The sequence below is a fragment of the Nestor notabilis genome, unplaced genomic scaffold (genome assembly GCF_000696875.1).
Source record: "Nestor notabilis isolate BGI_N333 unplaced genomic scaffold, ASM69687v1 scaffold14251, whole genome shotgun sequence".
Taxonomy (NCBI): Eukaryota; Metazoa; Chordata; class Aves; order Psittaciformes; family Psittacidae; genus Nestor; species Nestor notabilis.
The window spans coordinates 9,585-32,713 of NW_009914314.1; the positions used below are offsets into that span (position 1 = coordinate 9,585).

Consider the following 23,129-nt stretch of genomic DNA (forward strand, 5'->3'; position numbering starts at 1 on the left):
CTGTAATCCACTAGATATGTTTGGGAAGGCCTCTTTGGCATGAAAAGAAGTTGTTGAAAAAGCCTTTTTCTTGTGGAGTGAGTCCCTGGAATTTAAATGTGTTACCTCATGACCTTCCAAAATGGCCAAAGCACATGCATGGGAAAGTGTCTTATTTTTTAAGAAAGAGTGAGGTTTTCTTATCAGGTGCTGGGAGGAATTTTTAATTGCATGCATTTCTGATGTATTTAAATAAGATGCATCTGAATAAAAAAGCAGTTAAATTCTTAGTTTAGTGTTGTTAAAGTTATTACATTAACAATAAGATGTAAATGTTTATAGCTACCAGTGGTTTTATTGGTACCAGTAGTACCAATGAAGTTTGGATTTTTCAAAGGCATCTCTCCAATTTGGCTACTATAAAAAAATTCTCAACCTTCATTTAGTAACACAACGTAGTAACTTCTAGAGTGTTGCATGCATTTTATTCGCTGCTAGCAACCAAGGAAACAATTCACCACTCAGCCTGAACTTTGGAAGTCCTTGCTGCTGTTACATGCTCTTTACCACCGTTCACGTGGATGGCCAGAGCTATTGCACCTCCATCTCCGCTGATGTCGATGCACCAACTGCAATAATATTTCAAGTCAACCCCTGATTAGTTAGGGTAAGGTCAGCTATTTCTGACTGGCCTCGCCCAGACAGAGAAACAGAATGAAGCTCTGCCATCAGTGTCCTAAAATAGAAGGCCCTTTTCATCTGTCAGGCTTGAGCCAGCCACATGGAACACAAACTGGGAGACGCAAACCGAATCACAGGGCATTAGGAGGAAGGGCACAGGCAGAAAGTCAGTGAAGAGAAACTTCTTCAGATATGAGCTGTATTCTCCAAACAGCTTATTAGTCACTTTCCCAATAACTTTATTTTACTTAAGTATTTAAGCAGGTTTTTTGTAAGTTAACTTTGATAATGAAACTAAGTGTGGGGATATTTTTTGGAGGCTTCTTTGCAGCTCTGGGGGTTTTGCTTTTTTTGGTGGCATTTGGAACTGATTATTGGCTTCTTGCTACAGAAATAGGAACATGTTCAAAAGCACCTGAAGATGTTGGGGTTAGTATGGATGCTTTTATTTATAACGAGAATTATATATATAGACTTCTAGGATGTATTTATTTTCTAAGAATTTATTTGTGTATGAACTTTCAAATATACTCATTTTGACCTTCTGGAGACTTAAAAGCCTGCTTTAAACCCTCTTGTAACCAGTTGTAATTAGCTCTAAAATGGATTTGTATTTTGTGATACTACTTTTGCAATATGAGATTCTTTCAAATTAAGTACAACTGTTTAGACATGCTATAGCTAACCTCTACTCAGATAGGCTGAGTTTCATTATGATGGTGGTGTTTTTTACCTCAACATCTAATTTCAGTTGTATGATAATGCCTTTTTTTGTGTGTATTTTTTCCTGCTCATAGGGAGAGAAGGCCACTTTCCATCATGAAGGTTTCTTCTGGAGGTGCTGGTTTAGTGGAAATGTAGGAGAGAATAATGCCAGCATGTGGAATTTCTGGTATAGTAAGTAAATTTTTCATTTTACATTATCTACAGTAGTTTGTTCTCAAAATTGCTGTGGTTTTGGTTTTGGTTTGTTTTTTTTTTTTTCCATCTTATGAATCACTGGGTTTCTTACGGCTTCTTCAGTGGTCAGGTTCTTTAGCTACCCTAAAGTGAATTCTTGGCAAATATTTTTGTGTGTTAAAGGAAACTCCAGGACAAAATGATACACATTTAACTGTCAACTTACTCCGTGAGTGTTGTAGCTGTCTCGTTAACCTGAGTCCATTCTTATCAGGACAGTCTCTTGCTACTTATGTTAAACAGACTGGTTTTTTCTGCAATGTACGGAAATAGAGCTTAGCGGTTAGGACGGTCTGTGAATTTTTGGTTGGAGAGTTTTTCCAGCTATTTCTACAAGTGGGTTAAGGAAGGCATAGACATTGTCGCTGTGAAAACAGTGTAGGGCACATCATCTCCAGAAGAATTCCTCTACTAAACTCACAGATGACCCTTTGCTTTCTTTCACTGCATGCAGGTAGTATTTTACTACCAAAATCTCCCAAGAAGAGAGGTCAAGGAAAACTTCTTTTCCTATCTTTGACCCTATCTCTGAGGTACAGAGCTCCCTACCCTTATTATAAGATTTCCACAATCCTGTGAAAAGCGGATGCCATCAAAGAGGATGCCGTCATACAAATTTGAGTTCAATAACCCGTGTTTTCCTAACTATATTGCTTGGTCTTAGGTGGCAAATGTAATATACACTGTAGTTAATTTTCCTTTGTTACTTATCTGGAGAATTCTGCGGTCAGGAATCTGAAATTTAAATGTGATTTAAGCTATAGTCGGCTTTTATCTTTCACAAGGAAGAAGGTGATGTTTTTATAAGCATTTAATATAAAGGGTGAAATTACCCTTCTCTAGGGATATTGATTCTATAAACTAAACTCATATGTAAACTTTCTGAAGATGCTTGATAATTTTCATTGTTCTTTCACAAGAGAAAAAGTAATTTCCTGGGTTTTTTTCTTTTTTATTTTCTTTTTTCTTTTCTTTTCTTTTTTCTTTTTTTTTTTTTTTAATGTGACATACAGTAGTGAGCTGGACATAATTAACCCTCACAAGTGAAAGGTACATATGCATATAAAAGCCTATATATGCATTGCATATAAATTGCAGTGTGCCTTCAGCAAGACTGCTTTACTGTTCACAAAATCTGTGTTGCCCTTTAAGGAATATCCTTGGCTGGATAACAAGGCTGGTATCTCTTACCAAACTAAATCCACTGTAAGGTATTGCCTGAGAAAAAACCCTGGAATTTTGACCTATGAAACCCAGTTTCCCCATTTGAAGAACATGCTTAAAATATTTTATTGTTAAGGCAGTAAAATGTTAATCTTAATCTTTCACTTTTAGCTAACCAGTCACCTTCTAAGAATTGTACACATGCTTACCTGTCACCATTTCCTCTTATCCGAGACGAACACAACTCAACTGCCTATGACTCTGCAATCAGTAAGTATTTTTTTGGCTGCAGATGGATTCAGTGCCTGTAGTTTCAAGAAAACCATTTGTATGCTTCAGTATAAAACAGCCTTATCACTCCACACAGTTTAATTAATAGTTTTGGTGTTTCATACTTCTCATAATTTTACAACATGCATATTTAAGCCAATATTTAGCAAAATATTTAAATGAATGCTTAGCTTTAAGCATAATAATTTAAGCAGAATGATGGTAATTTCTAAAATAAAAAAAGAGGTATTTCCTTTTTAAGTGCTTTATTTTCTGACATAAGAAGTATCTTCCTTGAACAAGTACTTCTCATGTATTCCAATAAACCTGGGGTTTTTGTTAAATAAATAACCACATGTGGAAATACATTGCAATTTTAGTTTATGAGGAAGCAGTAGAGGGGCTTTGGTACTGTCTAAGTTTATTTAACTAATTCAGACACACTGCACTGACTGCTGGATGTGCCAGCTTCTCTACACTGATGGTATAGGGAGCTGAGGCACTGAAGTTACTCTCAACAGTGTGTGCCTAAGATTGTAGCAATAGACAGGTTTGTTTAGTGAGCTCTTTTAAAATACATATGTATTCTCTATAATACTTACTGTGTTAAACTGGGATACTAACATCGAGAAACTCCTGATGTACAGTAATTGAAAACCTTATGTTTGAGTAATGCCTGGAAAGCTCTGTTTTTGCAACTCAGAAAAACTGCTTAAGAATATTGGTCACATTTCATCAGATCAAGGACTCCATGCAAACATATTGTAAATAATTTCCGATGATTTCATAGGATTTTTTTAAATGATGCACGAAGTGTGCATGTTGCATGTCTCTGAGCTCACTCGGTGATCCCTTTCTGTCCTGAAGCTGTAATTATGACTTTACTAACTTTAAAGTGCCTTCAGAATCCATTTTTTATGCTGCAGACATGAAAAAGAAAGTAAGTTGGACTGATAATGATTCTGTTATTTTTTAGAAATTATGAACTGTTTGTCCAGGAAGAATTCAGACCTTACCATTCAGAGATCTAATCTGTAATTTTACAGCGCATCTAGAACAGTTTATCTTTCCACTTGAAAGTGACAGAGTCATCAGGTCCCAATAATCTAGACAGAGTTTGTATTCCACCGTTCACTCATATATTCAGAAAGGATCCTTAATTCATATTGCATGATTACACAGAAGTGGACGAACAAAGAATAAGGAAAGGAGAAGGAATATCATCAAAAGTTTAATTAATTTTAGTTAATGTTTGCCAAAAGAACCACTGCTCAAATATTATTTTCTTATCTATACCTCATATAAGGAGATTAAAAATAGACAGAACTGTACTAAGGATGCTGGCCCAGGTAGGGTATATTCAAAGCCATTAATATAAATAGATACTATTGGATTGCTTTCGAGCTCATTAAAACTGAAGAGGGTTTTTTTTATGCCCTCAGCTCGTTTTCGGCATCCAAGCTGAGTTATTTACTAGAGCAGGTATGCTTGTTCAAGAATCTTTCACAACTTTTTATGAAGAAGGTTATGTCATCATTTCTTCTGATAATTTAAAACTTTTTTTCTTGTTTTATCTAGTTTGACAGTCCTGCCCATGGTATTTGGCAAATAAGTTTCTAAAACCTCTCTGCAACTGCAGTTGCTAAATTAAGAAATGCTAGAAGGTTATCCTCTTCTTGATTCACAATGGAGGAAATACTTCTCTGTAAAAGCCAGTGGCAAAAGCCCTTAGTTCGATTTCATGAAAAGCAAGATTTCATCAACTATTTTATATCCAGTTGGCTGCATCAAATACCTTGCATCAGCTAAACGTAGAACAAAAGGGCACTACTGAAAGATTGAAGTTGTTGTCCCTCTTTTGGTTCTGCTACTGTTTCTTCATAGAATATTACCATTTTCACGGCTCGTAACTTTCTCAACATACTCATTTTTGGGGTTAAAAAAAGAAATCTCTCACACAGGTTTATAGCTGTAACTTTAGTGAGTCTCTTAAGTCCTATTTTAATTAGGTGTAGATAAGAAGAAATATTCTGAAAAATACTTAGTTTGCTCTTTCGCAGAAAAATAAACAGCGGAATAAAAAGCTTTACACTTCATTAGAACAATAAAATATGTATGTACGACACATCTTTCTAAAAATCTCTAACTTCCTGTTAACAGGACTGTTAGTTTTCTGAGCAAGCAAAGGAACGTGACTTGTTTTACAGACTGGCCTAAGAGACTTTGGGTCCCTATCAGAGGAATTTGGATTTAACTGGAGCCCCTAGTGGAAACAAAAGTGTGGTTTGTTTGTGGAGTGCCTTGTTACCATCCAGTTAGAAAGGCTCAGGCAAAGATAAGTTTCCTGAGGGACATAAGATCTCTGATGATTTTTGAGTGCAGTGTCTGGACCAATTTCTCTGTTGACACAGCTCCTTTGGTGTTAGTGTCAGCATGAGTTTGGCTCAGAACCTTCCTCTGCCAGAATTCAAAAGAGGCTCAATCTATCCCGTCTCAGCTGATTTACATCTTTCTGTGTGCTGGTTTTATGCTTTTTGTATTATAGTTCTCAAAAGACTCAAAACACTGAGGATCTTGAAGTTCTGTGGTACAGTATACCTTACAAGGCTTTAGACCAAAGGCTTGGTTCATCCTGCTGTACAAACCTAGACTATGAGCTCGTGGTGTCAAGAGTTATAGCCTTAGATGGAAATGTAAAGGCAGAAAAGCCTTCAGTGATGCTTATAGTGGAAGTTTGAATGCATGTCTTAATGCTTCAGATTTCTTTTCATCATCACTGTCAGATGCATGAGCAGTTTTAAAGGGTTAAGTAGCACTACATTGAAATTAAAGCTTGCTGTGTCTTTTAATCACAGTTATAATGGTTTTATTCATTCACCAGTTTTGTTCAATATCTTGGCACAGTGGTGAGGACTTTACCCACCTGCAGTGTAAGATGTGGTCCACAGCTGTGCTAGCCATCATTTGTGGTTAATGTGCTTTAAAGAAACTTGTAGGCCATGTCATTTATCTTAACCTGTAACAGGTATCTAAATGAATTCAGGGGAAGCCTGACCCTGGTGACTTTCTGTGATGGTATAGTGGTTTATAGTGACAGCTATTACAGTGTGCAGCTCTTAAGTAGACTTAGACAGCATCTCATTGTGATGCCAGCAGATTCATTTATATGATGATTCACAAATGTATGTGCAACAAACTACAACTTAAGAATAAAAAAATATGAAATTAGCCCATAGAATAAAAGTGCCAGGGTAGTGACCTCTGCATCCTAAAATAAACATGCATTTGTGTAATCATAATCAGACCGGTTATCCTATCAGGCTATTTTGAAATCATAATAGTATAGTACTTAATAATTAATTGCTAGCTAGATTAATGCATGGTATCATGCATTAACAGTGATATTCAAGAACTATCACACTTTTCTATAACTCTTTTACTACAGGACAATACTAGGCCTTTTTTTGAAAAATGTACAAAGTACTTGTTTATACAGGGAGTCCCCTTGGCTACAGTGAGATTATTCCTAAGACAAAGAAGTGCAAAATTTAGCACTTAGTTAAGTAACTAATTTTCTTCTTGACTTTTGGTTTTGTTTTGGTTTGTTTTTTTTAACTTTATTTGGAAATGAACAATAGTTTCTGAACTGTTGTAAATTGCCCCGGTGCCTTCTGAAGCTGAATTGGAAGACATTTATTGGGGCTGCACTGACATATTAGTTTAATACTCTGATTTGTAGCTGCTAATACTTTTTTTCCTGACTATTAGTACCTTATTTTGTCTAGTGCTGGGCATATTGCCAGGATTTGAAGTAATGCCTAATAAAATGTAGAATACACAACACTTATAGGGCTGAAGCGAAATTCTGGTTCAGCAACTGTTAAATCTAAAATGGTGTGATCAAATTTATTGCCAGGTTTGTTACTGGGTTGAAATTAACCTAAAGTAATCTAAAGAATATCAGCAATGAAATCTGAGCATAAAAATTTGACAGTGAAATGTTAGCAGTAGCCTAGTTCTAGGGAAAAAAAATGCTGTTATGCAATACAATCCCATAATTACCCATGAGAGATTGTAATACAGTACATTTACTAAGGGAGAACACCCCAGCCACTAAGCAGTGATAAAGTAAGAAGTATTTTTAAAAAGTAATGTATTCCTACTGTGAATATTGTATTTGTTTTCCCGTTAAGGTTATTAAAAAAAAAAAAAAAGGGTTTATTACTACTAAGGGGTGTTAAAGGGTAGGGAGTGAAACTGTGAAAAGTCTTGCAAGGTTTACTGTGCCACCAGGTGTGTCTCCTGTGTGCTGATGAGATCTCTGACCTCATTCATAGTTGTTTATCTGCAGAGAAGATAGATACTCCTGATTTAGAGAAGTACAGGCACTTCACCTTTCACAGTATTTTATGTTGTGAATAGCAATACTCATGTCAAATGAATTTTGATATCTCTTATGTGAAACAAAGTGGTAAAAAAGACATATTCTAAATTACAATCCACAGTTAAATCACAGGAAAAGTTCACTTTAGGATGTGAGCTTGTGGGTGAAAATTCAAGGCAATGTTCCCAAGTCGTTTTGTCTTTCCTTAGTAATGTTTATGCAACACTGTACTCACACATGCTTCAGAAGTTTTTCAGCATTTTTAGTGCTTAATAATTTATGTTGATATTAAATTTAATATTAAGTGGCTGGGTTTTGGGTTGTGTTTTTTTTTTTTATAGGCCATAGAAAATGTATGGGCTGATGGCTGAGATTTTAAAACACTTGAAGTCAGCAAAGGCAATAAGATATGTGGTATGGTTTCATGAGGTTGATGTTAACATCTCCTATAGTCAATGGGTGTCACATTGTCATTTTAGCTAACCTGTTCCTGACTAACACATTATGGAGCTTCAGAGGTGTTTGTGTATGTCTACTATACAAGTGTGTGTTGTAGGTGACACAACTGTGGAACTTTGTCAAAATACGTTATTGCTTCTGTTTCATATCATGCACCAGTAACATCTTAAAATATGAATCTATGTCTTAGTTTATAATCAGTGCTGGGACTTACTGTGCTAGATAATTTTCAGGTATTTCTCAAAAATTTGGCCCCTTATTCAAATCCAGATACTACTTCTAGTTTTCAAATAACGCAGAAGTCTCCAGAGGGACCCAAATTAGCATCTTTAGGGAGAAAAACAAGTAGCAAGGGAAAACTACGGGTCATGCAGTTTTTGAGGAATATACTGCAGCTATAATGTTCCCATAGTATACAGGCCAAACGGTGCAGAACTCAGACAAGTATACCGTGTGTACTCCTGTTTTCCTCTAAGTACTATTTTATTTTTAGGCCTGCCTGTCACTGCCAAGGCAAATGTTGTACCCGACAAAGGGGCAGCTTACCAAGACAAGTTACAGAACCTTCTGTTTAGCACTCTTGCAACACAGAGCAATGGTATCCAAGATTAACACTGCAGATAAGTTTACCTCGGACTCTGTGATAGTGCTTGTACTTTAATTCTTCTACTATAAGAAATACTTTGGTTAATGCATGTATTTGAGGTAGCTAACAAACATATCTTTGAAGTACCTTGCAGAGGCAAGCGTGCTCTTTGTCATCTGGACCGGAACATGGGCTATCTTAAGAACTGCCTCAGTGAGACTTGAAATGGTGCAAACTTATGTTAACACTTTGCCTAAGTACACTGAACCATTATTTCTTGAAACAGGCTGCTTGGATCACAGTGTCAGCCTTTTTCATGGGATATAAAGAAGCATAATTCAAAGCAGCATCTTCTGTTGCATTTTAGCTGTCATGGTTCACTTCAATCTCAGAGCAGCAGAGTCTTTGACTTGAAGAGTAAGTTAATTCTTAGGAAGGTTTGATTTCAACTGGCTCATTTGCATTCTTCTGTAGATGCCAGCTAAGGTAAACAACAGTAGGGCTGCATTGTAATTTTGAATTATTAGCCCTGTAGGAACTGATCTTGACCATCTGGGCAGAGAAGATGGGAAATATTGTCTGAGAGAAAATAGGCCTTTGCAGAAAAATGGCTTCTTGATAAAGAAAAAGTCTAAATGTTCTTAGGATATTCCTCAGACCTGTGCCACAAATGATCCAAATAACTTACTGTCTTGCAAATTAGAGGGGCTAGTCTTTTGCTTGAAAAGTTGCAGATCTGGGAGCATTGCAGACTTTTTACCTGACAACTATACTTTGTTTTCTAACTGATGTTTAATGATGGAGTTAGCTGGATAAACAAGTATCAGGGTCATCAGAATTTATCTGTGAATCTCTAGAGTAAATAATTATTTCTAGAGAAATAGAATGGAAGCTTATTTCAGGTGATAGCTAGGTCAAATCAGTATTTCATGTATAATGTATAAAACAGTTATGCTGTTGGAGCAGAGAAACAGCTTTTGTCTTGTATAGCTACAGAGAGGTTTAAGCAAATTTTCATCAGTTACATTTGTGTTCCTTTTGTATTATGTTTCCAGGAATATTTGAACACATAAAGCTTTTCTGGTAAAATTTCACTAAAAGCAGACTTCAGAGTTTCCCGTATGAAGAGCAGATAATGAAACTGGATACTGATTTTGTAATGCTGGAGAATCTTGTATCCTCATCCATTCAGAAAATAGAAACAATGCTGTTATGACTTAGGTGACTGTAATGCTATCGAAGAAAGCTTTTTCAAGGTCCATTTTGGCCAATGTGTCCTGTTATGTAGCATGACTTTGAAGTACCTTGGGCCATCCATGTAAAAGAGTTGGGTGGTTATAGACTGATTTAGCGGTATTAGGTTTTAAATGAGGAAGTAATGTCCCATGGACTTGGGGACTGCGATGAAGCTTAGCAAAGTAGTCCCATGAGTAAAATAATATGAAATTGCTTCAGAAACCCAAGACCGAGGGACTTGAGAGATTTACCTCTCTAGGTCTCCATTCACTGTCCATTTGCTTTAAGTGAATCATTTAACTATGAGTTTAACTTCAAACAGGTGCCTGAATCCCGTAAGAGGTAGAGTACTTAGAGCAGAACACACACTTAACTGCTTTGCTGAGCCACAACCTTATTTCTTACCTATTATTTCCATATTCTTTTTTGTTTATGTGGAAAGAAGACTTGTATTGGATATGAATCAAAACACAGTTTTAACCCTTCTGCAAGCTTATTTCAGACACATTCATCTTTTCATGCCCAAATCTGCTGACCGGTGTGCTGGAAAATTATGTCTCTGAATGTTTGCATGGATTAAAAAGGAAGTGATTTTAAAAGTGTGGCTAATGTGGTGTGGTGAACGTGATCTAGCTAACACAGAAGCAAGACGGTATATACTTTAGCATGAGTTAAGCTGGTCAAGTTAAAAACTATGGATGTTTTGGAACACCATAGTGGGAAGCACAAGCTGATAATGTGTACTGCACCTCTGGATTTCAGATGAGGGCATGCTCAAATTATTCCAGAAGCTGGCTCTAGCAAGCTGTATGAATTGGAAACTTTCAGGATACGAACCAACATAATACTTTCTTGGTTGTGTTTTGCCATAACAGTAAGTAGGTGCTGTCAAATGATAAGTGGCAGTTTCTTTTGTGACTCACTTTTCCTGACTTGCCAGCTGGCTTATCTGCTTTCCCTCAGTTGGGTGGAAATGTTTTTCACTGACTGAATTGTCAGTGCTTCAAGATTTTCAGATCTGACGATGGAGATCTTTGCAACTCATAATTTTACTAATGGGTTGTGTTAATGTACCAATTTTTAAATTCATGGGAGAAATATATGTCACTCTTGTAGCATTTGTAAAATGATGACTTTGTTAAATGGATGCGCAATTAACCAGCTAAAAAATAATTGTTAGAAAGACTCTTTTGGCCAGAGTATGTCACAAAACTCTCAGCTCATTTATCACCAGCTGCATCCATTAATTCAGCACTGCTTGGCACTAACAGGGCTTCTGAAACATTGTGTTTTAAATTTAATAAAATACAAAGAGCTTTAGAGCTGAAATAGGCTGGTTTAAAATACTTAACTGTTTTTCAGAACGCTGGGTTACATTTTTTCAGTTTCTGCTGCCTCCTGCTTTAGATTTTCATCTATTGAATATAGCTATATATAAGGAGAATTATCCAGTTGTAAATTGTAGAGAACTTGCAGATTGCTATTGCTGATATGGTCTGAGCACTAAGAATGTCAAGATGTTGCAGCTCTCTGCTTCTCTCTGCTTCTCCCAGGCAATTGGGGTAAAACAATTGCATCCTGTCAGTCCAATCATTCACCCCAAAGAAACATTGTTACAGCTTTGGTGTACCATTTTCTAACGAGCATAAATTTGGTCAAGTTGTTATCTTACAAGTCACTGCTAAATATTAAGCAGACAGATTTCATTCATGGTAATTTACAACCTATTTTCCATGATCATCAGATAAGGACTGACGTTCAAACCTAATTTAGTCCACATGATATGTAACTTACAGGCACAATAGAATGAATGTTTTATTTTTTAATAAGGCAAGTAAGAAGAGAAAGGGAATTAAAAATCTTTGTTAGCCAAATATACCTCTTGTTTAAGTTCTAAAAAGTGTTGTATTCTTTTTTCTTCCCTTTCTCCAGTTTATCGAGGTTTCTGGACAGTTCTCATGCTCCTGGGAGTAGTCACTATTGTGATGGCTAGTTTCTTCATCATCTGCGCAGCTCCTTTTGCCAGCCACATTCTGTACAAAGCAGGAGGAGGCTTTTTTCTCATTGCTGGTGGGTATACTGTTTGCTCAGTCAACTAAAGAATAAAAAGGATGAGGTATTTCTTCCATTTTCCTTGACCAAAAATGATATTATTCATGGTTAAAAGAAAAAAAAAACATATGCTTGTATTCTTTGGCGTGTGGAGTACCTGCCATGGAGACAATTCTTTCTTTCTACAGTTATTTAGTCATGAAGTTATTCTAAAAGCTACTTTTGGATTAAAAAAAAATAATAATCCAGGACAAATCATGGAATTACACTGCAATTTCAATCTACTCTTTTAGCAGGAAAAAGAGTGCATATTTAAGGATGCTGCCTTATAGGATTCTCAAGGGCTGAAGAGAAGTGTTTTTTTAATAAGCGACAAAAAAGATCATTGCAGTGGGCTCAAAGAATTTGGAAGATAGAGCACACTGGAGTACAAAAAATAATTGTCACATATGAATAAGTGGGAGCTCTAAACCTCTGTGAATGAAAGATAACAAATAACCTAACTTCCTCTTTCCTCATAACTCACATGTACTGTGGAGGACACACCCTGCCATGATTCAGGTGATACAGGCAGCTCTCTGTGATGCTGTTCAGTTAACCTTGAAAAGTTAGGGAAGATGTCACACTGGTGTGTAAGGTGCAGTTGTGTAGGATGTAAATGATATTATGTGCTCAGTCACTGTTCTCCTTTTTATAAAGCCTGGTGAGAGGCAGCCCTGTGAGAGCAGTATTTTGTTACACAGTAGAGCCACCCATGTCAGGACCAAAAGGCCCAGGCTCTTTTTCTTCTTCTGTTACTGACCTGCTGACCTTGCTTACCCACGTAACCTCTCAGCTTTTCATATGCAGCAAGTGATCATTATTCCATTTTAAAGGATCCTCAATGAAGTGTGGGAAGTATTTTATAATATTTTTGCTGAAAAACCTCCTGCATACTTGCATTTGATCCCTTGAGAATTAACTCCTCCACTCTTTTAAAAGCCGTACAAAAAATATTCATAGTCTGATGGAAATCACAAGATATTTTAATGCTTTTTGTCACTAATTTGCAGGGTAAGAGCCCATGTGAATCCTACTATTTTTCTGCATTTGTGATCTATAAAAAACCTCAGCTGTGACTAGAAAGTAGCAGAGGCTGTTACAGAGGAAAAGGGCACTTCAAAGACACCCGGAACTGATGGGCAGAGGTGCGAAGCAGTGTGCCTGTTCTCCCCTCTGGGTCAGTTCATCTGCCCTTCTCTAGGCAGGGGAAAGTTAAATCCCCGTCTGCACTAGTCTCTGTTGTCTTCCCTAGGAGACCTGCAAGAGGCAATAACATTCATTTGCAGTAAAAACAGTAGGTACATAAGAAGTTCCTCTAGCTGGGGATTCATTTCATCCTGAAAGAGGGGCCTAATTAGATCAGATGAATGCTTATGGAGGAACCCTACACCTCTATTTCCTTTACAAAGGGAATGTAGAGAGACTATTTCTTTAGATGTGTGAAGTTAAGTGAGCTTTATTATCCTAGTGTGTGACCTTGAGCCTATCTCTTTTCCCCTCTCACCCTCTTCCTATAGAGCAGATGCTCTTCAAGGGAAATCCTGACTTTTTACTCTCTCTGTACATAGTACTTTTCAACTTCAGAACTGTTCTCATCAGCACTTCAGAGAATAGCTATGTTATTTTTATTATTGCCATTATTGTTGTTGAAAAGCAGAGATATTTAGCAAAATCCTGCTATGATTTGCCAAAAGGTAGTGGTGGCAGCAGCCTGTAGGACCCTGGAGCCATTTGCACAAGACATTTTAGCTTGGGTAGGGGGACATGGTTCCTGACCAAGCTCTTCTGTATCTACTTCTAGTCCCACCAGTAGGGTGGAGTTGGCGGGGGAAGGCACTCACTTTAAACATCATTATCCAACCCTACTTAAGATCACCCATAAAAACACTGAAAAAAGCTTGTTGCTCTCAGCTTTTCTCACAAGTACTCCTATTGACAAGGTGAGGGTTTAATTATATCATAAATTAAAATCCTGCTGTGGGAGTGACCGTGCTGACATAAGAATTGCTTGTACTTTACATTTGATATAATTTAAGCTGTATCCTGTGAGATGTCTTGGGCACAGCTCAGTTTCTCAACTGTAGTGTTACTGATCAATGGCCCATTGTGTTAAAAGGAGAGTAAGAGGGATTCTCTGACCCAAAGGTATGATAGCATGCTATCTTTCTTTCTCTCCCAATAGGAATTCCCCACAGTAGTTAATATCTTAAATCTGGGATAACTTGTGGGCAGAGCTAAGATAGAACCTGATGCAGAAGAGGCATGTTTTAGCCTGCCTCTAGAAGGCAGGATGGTGCGCTCTACTGTGTTCCCTGCTGCCCTGACCCGTTCCTCTAACCATCTCCTTCAGACTAGAAGACCTAAAAATAAAAAGAAAACAGGACATGAAGGGGACAAGTGATGAGAAGTGGTACATATTTACCATTCATACCAACATGTGATCAGGATGCAACCAGGGTGTTGAACTAGATGATCTTAAGGTCCTTTCCAACCCTAACCATTCTATGATCTATTTAAACACAGACTTAAGGGGAAAATGAAAAGTTGTGACCTAAATCACAGGTGAAGTTAGAGTTCTTGTAAACCAGAAATCAGCATAATAATTTGAAAAACAAAAAAGGAATTGTATACATTGTTTTGAAAGGGCCTGGATGCTGTCTTACCGCAAAGTTCAAGTAGCTCTTATACTGGAGAGAATAGTAGGCTTATGAGAAAGGAGTTAGACAAGGTAGTTCTGTGGAAATTTAGTAGAAGATAGGAAGATCAGTCATTTTCCTACTTGCATATCTTTAAAGAAAAATGTTAGATGAAGCAATTTTCATACCTGTTATTGGACTAAAGTATCTGTATTCTTTTGCAACCTCAACTGACAAATTAGGTGGCAGATAAAAGCTCTGCCTCCATTGAAGAGAACAGCTTGTAGCATGGTCTGCTGTGCCATCTTAGGGTTCAGAAAGCAGCTGAAGATATTATTGGGAACAGAATTCATGCCAACTGTTCAGCCATCTGAAAGCTAAGTGTTTTTTATGAACCAAATACTTAAACTTCTACCATCCATAGTAAGAAACACACTCTCAGATGGACACTTCGCCTTATATGTGCTAAGGCAGATAGACTTGCCTTTTGGAGGGAGCTATACAAGGAGTCAAGACAGAGCTCCTGAGTGACACAGAATAAATTTAGGTTAGAAAGGACCTCTTGTGTCAATCAAGTCTGACCTTCTGTGATTCAAAGTAGGGCTGGCTACAGAGTTAGATCAAGCGGCTCGGAGCCTTATCCAGTCAAGTTTTTTAAATCTCCACTAATTGATGTTTCACAGCATCTCTGGGCACTTGTCTCTGGCCAGCTTGAGAAATTTGTTTTCCTTGTATCCACCTGAAATTTTCCTTGCTGCAGCTTGTGATCACTGTGTCTCATCTTGTCAGTGTGCAGACCTCTGAAGAGGCTAAAACTCCCAAGCTCATTCAGCCTCTCCTCATTCTTCATCCCCCTAGCCATCTTGTTGGTCATCACCTCAGTATCTCTCTTTCACCACAGAGCCTCAAGCTGGACACAGTTTTCCAGATGTGATGTCAAAAAATGCTGATAAAAGGGAAATAATAGTATTTTCAAACCTGATGACTGTGTTCTTCCTTATGTGCTCCGTATGAGGTTAATTTTCATTTCTGCCAGACCTGCTTGAACTCCTGTCCACTGAGAGGGACCATTCTTGTGCTTTAAAGAAGTTGCCTGTGAGGAACAACCAGATATTCTAGACACCTTTGTCCTTCAGAGCATCCTTTGTCCTTCAGAGCAGCCTTTCTTGGGATCCTGCTTACCAGTTTCTTGAACAGGCTGAAGTGTGTTCTCCTTAAGTTCTGGGTCTTTAGTCTCCTGCTCACCTTCTGTATTCCTTCTAGGATACTAAACTTTGCCATTTCATGGCCATTATAACCACAGCTGACACCATCTATTGCACTCTTGACCAGTTTTTCCTTATTTGTGAATAACAGGTCCAGCAAAGGACTTCCATTAGTTTGTCTGTTCCACACCTGTTTCAAAAAGTTATCATTGATGCAGTCTAGTTATCTACCTCCCAGATTGCTTGCTCTCTGCAATGTTGCCTTTCTAGAAGATACTGGGATGGCCGAGTCCCTCGTAAGATCCAGAAATCATTACTGTATTTCCAGTCCACTACTTCTTGATTGGGTGGCCTGTAGCAGATGCTCATCATGGTCACACCATTTTTTGTCCACCTTGTTGATCTTGACCCATAAGCTCCTATGACTTAGATCTCTGTCCATTCAAGACAGGCTGCAGCCATCCCATCCCATCTTAACTGCCTGTTCTTAAAAGAGCCTGTATCCATCCAGCAAAGCACTCCAGTCAAGCAAGCTGTCTTACCATGTCTGCAGCTGTAATGGCATCATCCACTAGAATTCCTCCTATGTTATTCCAACAGCGGGTTTATTTATATACACACAATTGAGATGGGCTTTCAGTTGTGCTGCTTTCTTAGTGGAAGTGTATGAGCCTCCCTCATTGCTCTGTCCCATTCCCTTCCCCCTGCTTATCTGGAGGTTTTGATGTCCATCTGCTGATAGTCCTTGCTTGCAGCTCTTCTCAAGGTTACTGAGCTTGTTCTTTTCCCACCTTGCCTTATGGATCTTGCCTCTCTCCAGCAATCCTTGAATCTCAGAGAGGGTTTCACAGTTGCAGAAGCCCAAGACCTGCTTTGCAAGACTAGCTACAAAGCTAGGAGCTGACTCAGAGTGTAAACCAACATTTATATAGTTTTCATTGTTTCGGCATCGGGTTTGAGACCATCGTCACCAGGGCCTCATGCCCTTGCCTGTAATCCTCAGAGCCCTGTAATTATCCACTCAAGGTCTCTCTGCCAGCATCACTGGTGCCCATGTGGACGAACAGCAAAGGGTCTCCAATGACCAAAGAGACCTCAGAAGCCCCTCCACAGTGTCCACATCTGAGGTCCAGAATAGCAGCAAACCTACCCACAGAGCAATTATGATGTCTGATCTGTGGGAGAGTCACACACCTACATTTTCTTCATCCTGATCTTGAAGAAAGGCTGCCCACTTCTCTTATTGAGTGCTACAGCTGAACTAGTACAAATGGAGAGGCACACACAATTATTGGCATTGGTGGCAGCTTATTGACTCTCAGCTTCCTCTGTTAAGCTTTGTAACCACATTATCTCCCTGAGGCTGCCCATGAAACTACAGATGGTACACCTGTGAGGAAAAGGGCGTATCAGTTCAACAATACTACAGTCAGTGACTTGAGCGCTGTTTTTGCAGCCTCACCTTCATGTCTACAGTATCAGAGAATGGACTAAGAGCAGCTACAGTAATACAAACTGTAAAAAGCCTTATAGTTGCTTCAAAGGTCATAGGAATCATAGGAAAAGAAGGGAAGGCTGTCATAAAATGATCACTTTAAACGGCCTTCAGTAAAATCCATAATTACCTTGGGCCTGGCTGGTGGTGAAAACTGTCCTCTTGTACTGATGTCAAACAAGCAAGCCCCCAGGATATGCATAGAGCATTACAGAATCACAACCTCTTGAAGAAGCAAGATTAGAAGTACAGTATGACTTCTGCTTCCTGCCAAAAGAGTGAAAAAGCTGATATTTTAATTCTAGCTCCTAGATAAGGACAAAAATCTGTCTTCAGTGATATGTGCCAACTCCCATAACACTTAAATGGGATCCTCTGCATGTACTTCAGAGTGGAATGTCAACCATGCTTTTTAAATGAAGGTCACAAGAGGCCAAGGTAGGTGGCAGAATCTGTAATGAAGAAAAGGACATAAAAATGCAACTGGAAAAAAAAAAATATATACACACATACAAGTTTTCCTCAAGTGAGATAAAAAGTTTTAAACTTCCAGGCACAAGTAAAAGGCTCACATCATTCTTTCCAGCACCTGTTGTCTTCGTGTCTGCATAGTAAAAGATTCATGCCATAAACAGCCATTCACCATTGACAAGTGAAAGGCATTTCTACGTGGGAAGAATAAGTACTAAAGGCCAGCAAACTGCTTCTTGAATTCATAGACATTTCTAAAGGTTCTGTATTCTTCTCTGCAATATGCACAAGTATTTGTTTGAAAGAAATTCAAAAGAAATTCAAAAGAATGCAATTTTTTTTGAGAGTGACCTCAGAGAAGTCCATGTCTTATCACACGGCACAGAACTGTGTATCAGACATGTGTGTTCTTAAACAAAATGCAAAATGGCACAAAAAGAGAGAAAAAGGAGGAGGGAAGTATTTATTTGTCTTAATCTCTCTCAGACATATTTCATGTTCTAGGAATAATTTCCCCCATCATTCCTGATTCATGCAACTGCTGTTTTATTTTATATTCACTAAAAGGCAAGGGCAAACGGACAGCCGCACACTATGCAAAAGGTCTAAATGCCAAAAATGTAGAAATACATCATAGCACACATTATTACTAAAAATATTTGCTTCATGAAATTGTGGAGGTTTTTTTTTTTCAATCTCAGTAATTTTGCCCTGGAGCTTGGCTATGAGAGTTCATAACATTCAAAATAGATAGTGCAAGACTGCAGGAACAGATTTCCCAGAATAAATATATATTCAGTAAACTCCTAAGTGCTTAACTCCCATGAAATTACAACTCTGTGAAAATTAAGCAAAAGGAGCACTAATGAAAGAAATGCTGTTGGAGGCAATAGGACATGGTCAGTATTTTCTTAGGCTGATACTAGTGTTCAAGACATTTCTTGAACACACTAAGCAATATACCTACTAATTAGCCTCCATTAACAGATAGTGAGAACCCTTAAATACTCCTTTAGTGCTTTAATTAAATAAGAAGGTTTACATATTGTCTCTTTCCTTCTCTTTTAAAGAAGGACATTTATCTCTGCTTGACATACGTTTCTTCAGCAAATTTCCATACCCAACAATTTGCCACACACAGGTATTAGCAGCTTGCTGCGAAGTCACCCCATGGATTTTACCTTCCCTGAAGTCACTTTACCACTGGCAGCATTGCCTTGCTATTTTGCACCTATGTGGTGTTGGCTCTGTTTTAACCACCTAGGTGTCTTGGACTGCCCGAAGAGCAAGGGGTGCCCATTTTGAGATTTAAGCACCTCTGCTAGATTCTTGTTTTCATGGTAGATGCTTCTGACTAACTGAGCTACTTAGTGTTGTATCTGCCCAGGGTACCAGAGGTCATGTCAGATGTGCAAAGCCCGGTTATACTTGCCTGCTACTGTAGTAAGTGAATATGCATCACCACTTTTTGTAATTATTATCATTTTGGAATAAGTTTGCCTCAAGAATAAATAGAGGACTACAGATATTTGAAAATAACACAGGATCTGAAGAGGTGAATTCCAATGTTCATATGGAGTTTGTCATATCATTAATGTATATTTCCAAATCTTTGGGCTATAATTTTTTTCTTTTTTTTTTTAATTTTTTTTGACATTTTAACTCCATGTTTCTAGTAACTCCATTTATAAATTTGGCCCTGAATCTTTTTACATCAAAAGTTACTAGCTGTGTTTGCTTCTAATTTTCCTATGTTGCCTGTATTATCTGTTATCATTAGATGTTCTGTTATAGGAATCTTCCTCTCAGTTTGACTTATATTTGGAAAGTCTTCAATTTAATTTCTCATTCTTCATGTCTGGCCTTAAGGTGATCCTTTTCTGTGATTGTTTCACTGGTTTTATGTTTAATACAAGAGCAGTATTCAATTCCATTAGAATTGAGTTTTACTTGGGTAAAATACTTTCAAAATGAATTTATGCCTTTTAGAGCTGAGCATTGGGATTTTTATAAACTTTGTTAGGAATTTGAGCCCTAGCAAAAATGTAATCCTGGAAGTATATTTCATAGACAGGAAATGTGTCTGCCTCCTTCTTTATTTAGTTTTTCCACTTTCTTTCAGCCTCATAAAAGTTGCAGATCCTTTGGGATTATGCCTTATGTCTATTACTTCATCTTATTTTTTGGTGGGCTTCAAAAGGTAGTGTTCACAAACATTGAGTTGTGAGCTCTCACCTGTCAGATGTTCAGGATGTCCACAGTGTAGAGCTATTACATTTTGACGATAAAGTACTAACAGGAATAGGGCAGGCAAAGAAGGTGGTGAAGCAGCATCACAGGATGGGGATGGGGAAAGGTAATCATGAAAGATTACCAGGACACGTGGAAGCAAATGCCAGTCCACGGGTGCTTATAAAGTACATTTGTGGGTTTTGCCACAAATGTCGCATTTGTTCATGGTTGCATTGTAAGTATTTAGGAGGGTGGAGAAGAGACCACAAATTCCTTTAATTATACTGTACAGCTTTACAGCCTGTAGACTCAGGTTTGGCAAGAAATGTTCCCAGAAGTATGCACTTTGATTTTGTGATTCTAATGAGGCATATAAGCATCCTGGGGTAAAAACATAATGGGTTGGCATAGATAGTTTTACTGCTGTAACTGTGCCGTGACAGCTGGACCTAAGGGAGCAAGTGGGTACAGGCTGGAGCATGCAAAATATTCAGACTTGTGCCCTCAGTTTTCTACCAAATCTTCTGCTGGAGCATCTGTGCTGCAGGCATGCGTTTCTCAAGTGTCCACATTCCTCTAAAGTGAAATGAAATATTAGGAATGCAACTGATACTTTGGAAAGTACTTTCTTCTTATATCTCCTTCTGGTGTATAGTAACAAAGAGATTAGCAAAGTTTGTAAGGACATGTGCTCCTATTACTATCATGTAGAAACAATCCAAAGGCTTTTCAGAGGAGTGGTTGGGAAAAGGCTGTGAATTATGTGGTGAATTAATTCCAGGAAACTATTGTATCCAATCTGAGGCTAATACTAATAGCCTGCTTCATAGCTATTATTTCATTATTGTTTGGTTTTGTTCCTACACCAGGAACCTCTTTTCTAATATGGAGGATCTTGAATTAAATATTTGAGTAGAATACACTTAAGGTAGTATGTTCCAAATAAAGCCCTTTTCATAAGAAAAAAGTAGCAAATGTAGATAGGTGAAGATGATAGAAAGATTTTTCTGCTCCTTCCCCCTTTTCATATCTCATCCAAAACACTGCAATAGAAACAATGTCAGAGTTTGGAAAAAAAAGAAAGTAGTTATTTTTTTTTTCCAGGTCATTGTGTTCCATTCTCTCTTGGCTCCTGAATTCAGAACAGTAAATACCTGTTTAAATTTTGTCCCTAAACACACCTGGGTTTCAGTGTGCTTACTAAAGTAACATATATCCTTTGTTATGAGAATATGACTTTCAGTGCAAATCAGAAGCAAGATCAAGATAGGGCCTGTTAAAGGAAGCCAAAGGCAAAAAATGTCCAGTGGTGGCTGACTGTGTCTTGCAGACGGGACCTGAAGTATTGACAGATTTCTAGGTATTACACTAAATGTCTCACACTGTTGTTAAAACCTGGTGTTTCTTTTCCAGGTGTCTTTTTTTCGCTGGTAGTCATGATGTATGTCATCTGGGTCCAGGCGATGGCTGATCTGGAAAACTACACAAACATGAAAAAGATGGATTGCCCAGACTTTGCTGTTTATGTGCATTATGGCTGGTCTTTTATGCTGGCTCCTATAGGAGTATTTTTTGCTTTACTGGCAGGGATGCTGTTCTTGTTGGTAGGGCGTTCCATTTATTTACACTCAGACTAGATGTACACTGCTGAAGGGAATACAGTAGGAAAGGAATCCTAGTGAAGCTTCATCACAATTGTAAACTGGAACACAATTTTATACATTACCTTTATGGCAATCCTAAGTGTGCAGGCAGACTTCTGGAAGTTCTTCTGTTACTTGTTTAAGGGTAAAGGACACAAAACTCATTACAGCAGGAAACCACCTTTACTCTCAACTAGTTGTTTTTAATTCTTTAGAAAGTACACATGTGGTTGTCCCTATTGTACTATTAGCAGCGTTTTTGCAGTTTTGCAACCAGAGGAAGGCAAAAATTTTCTGCAACCAAAAGCCCAACATGAAGTGGGCCAAGTCAACATTTTATACATTTGACTTTTAACATTTATTTTGTGTTTCTACTTGTGGAGAATGGTACAAGGTAGAGGAGAGAACAAACATTTGCACACAGTAATTCAATCTACCCCCTCTCCTGTTTTCCACTACTTGCCTTAGCTTTAGTATAAGCAAACCTGTCTTCACTTTATAAAAATAGAGTGCAGTTGTTCATGCAGCATCCATGGGACGAGGACAAGAAAAAAAGACAATTGCTGTGAACAGTGACCTCGTGCTAGTCTGTACATGTAGAAGCCTAACTTGTTCCATTACACGTTTCCTTTTTCTGTATGCATTTGAAAGCTGTATAGTTCTGTGTTCTGAAATCCATGTATCTTGCTTGATTCTGTAAGTCAAAATACTGTAGTTAAATCACTAACTGAAGTTATGCCAAAATTGTACTTTGAATTATAGCATTAATATTTTAACCAAGTTTTAACCCTTTTATTTTTGTCTAGAATAATTGGCTTCTCCAACAAAACATTTTCCTGGTTCCTGGTTGTGTAAAATTACTTTTTTATTAAAAAAGGTTTATTATGAAGACAATGTCTAGGACACAAAAATGTATATTTCATGTAGCCTTCATTTTCCCAAATATTAAAAATCCACATTAAAGACCAAATCCAACTTGCCTACTAGTCATCCCAACGAAAGCAATGAGCCTAGCTAAGACAGCAGGGGAGTTGGATTTGGTTCTATATTGATTGTAGGAGTGTCTGGTTCTCTGTGTATGTGTGTGTGCACATATGTTTGGAAGATGGGGTAAGGATGGGACTGTATGCATGGTATGGAAAAGATGGGGTAGGGTTTTAACAATGGGGAAACTGTCTGGCATTGGGCCCAACTTGAAATTAAATCCGCCTGAGAGTGTGTTGGTTTTCACTTTGTAACTCAATGCAGAGTAGTTTGGGAATGATGGGGAAAAGTAAAGACTGCATGTTGGTTTCTTCTTGTTATAATGCTTAATTACACAGCTGTTATGAATACTGAAAGCATCACTAAAAGGCAGAAAAGGAGTGCCCACCTAGAAGATGTGGTGGGCCAGATTGGATATTGCTTCCATTTTGGGAGCTTTTGTGATTGGAAGCTTTCCAGCCTTTCCTGCTACTTATTTATTTTCCCATCATCAAGATTAGCTTTATACATTTTAGAACAGCAAGATAACAAGGGTGGGGGGTAGGGGAGCTGGGACTTTGAGATTTGGAATAATTACCAAATCACAGAAATATTTCTATTGGCAGCTGACATGGTCGTTTTAATTACTGTGTCAGAGAGTATGATGTGTG

The 23,129-nt window shown here is 37.9% G+C and overlaps 1 protein-coding gene across 1 annotated transcript; it reads left to right on the top strand.

Moving 5' to 3' along the window:
* The first annotated feature begins 770 nt into the window (after positions 1-770).
* On the top strand, positions 771-21,489 carry TMEM182 (transmembrane protein 182). Its single transcript, XM_010023604.1, has 5 exons — positions 771-1,089; positions 1,458-1,557; positions 2,956-3,054; positions 11,652-11,789; positions 21,266-21,489. Exons 1-5 carry the CDS (start codon positions 949-951, stop codon positions 21,487-21,489), a joined length of 702 nt encoding a protein of 233 aa, XP_010021906.1. The 5' UTR covers positions 771-948.
* The last annotated feature ends 1,640 nt before the right edge of the window (positions 21,490-23,129 follow it).

Bases quoted from the DNA above. Each gene is read 5' to 3' on its own strand.
- TMEM182 (XM_010023604.1), top strand. From the start codon at position 949: ATGAAACTAAGTGTGGGGATATTTTTTGGAGGCTTCTTTGCAGCTCTG. The intron at 1,558-2,955 runs GTAAGTAAATTT...TTTCACTTTTAG, and splicing joins CATGTGGAATTTCTGGTATA to CTAACCAGTCACCTTCTAAG. The intron at 11,790-21,265 runs GTGGGTATACTG...TTTCTTTTCCAG, and splicing joins AGGCTTTTTTCTCATTGCTG to GTGTCTTTTTTTCGCTGGTA.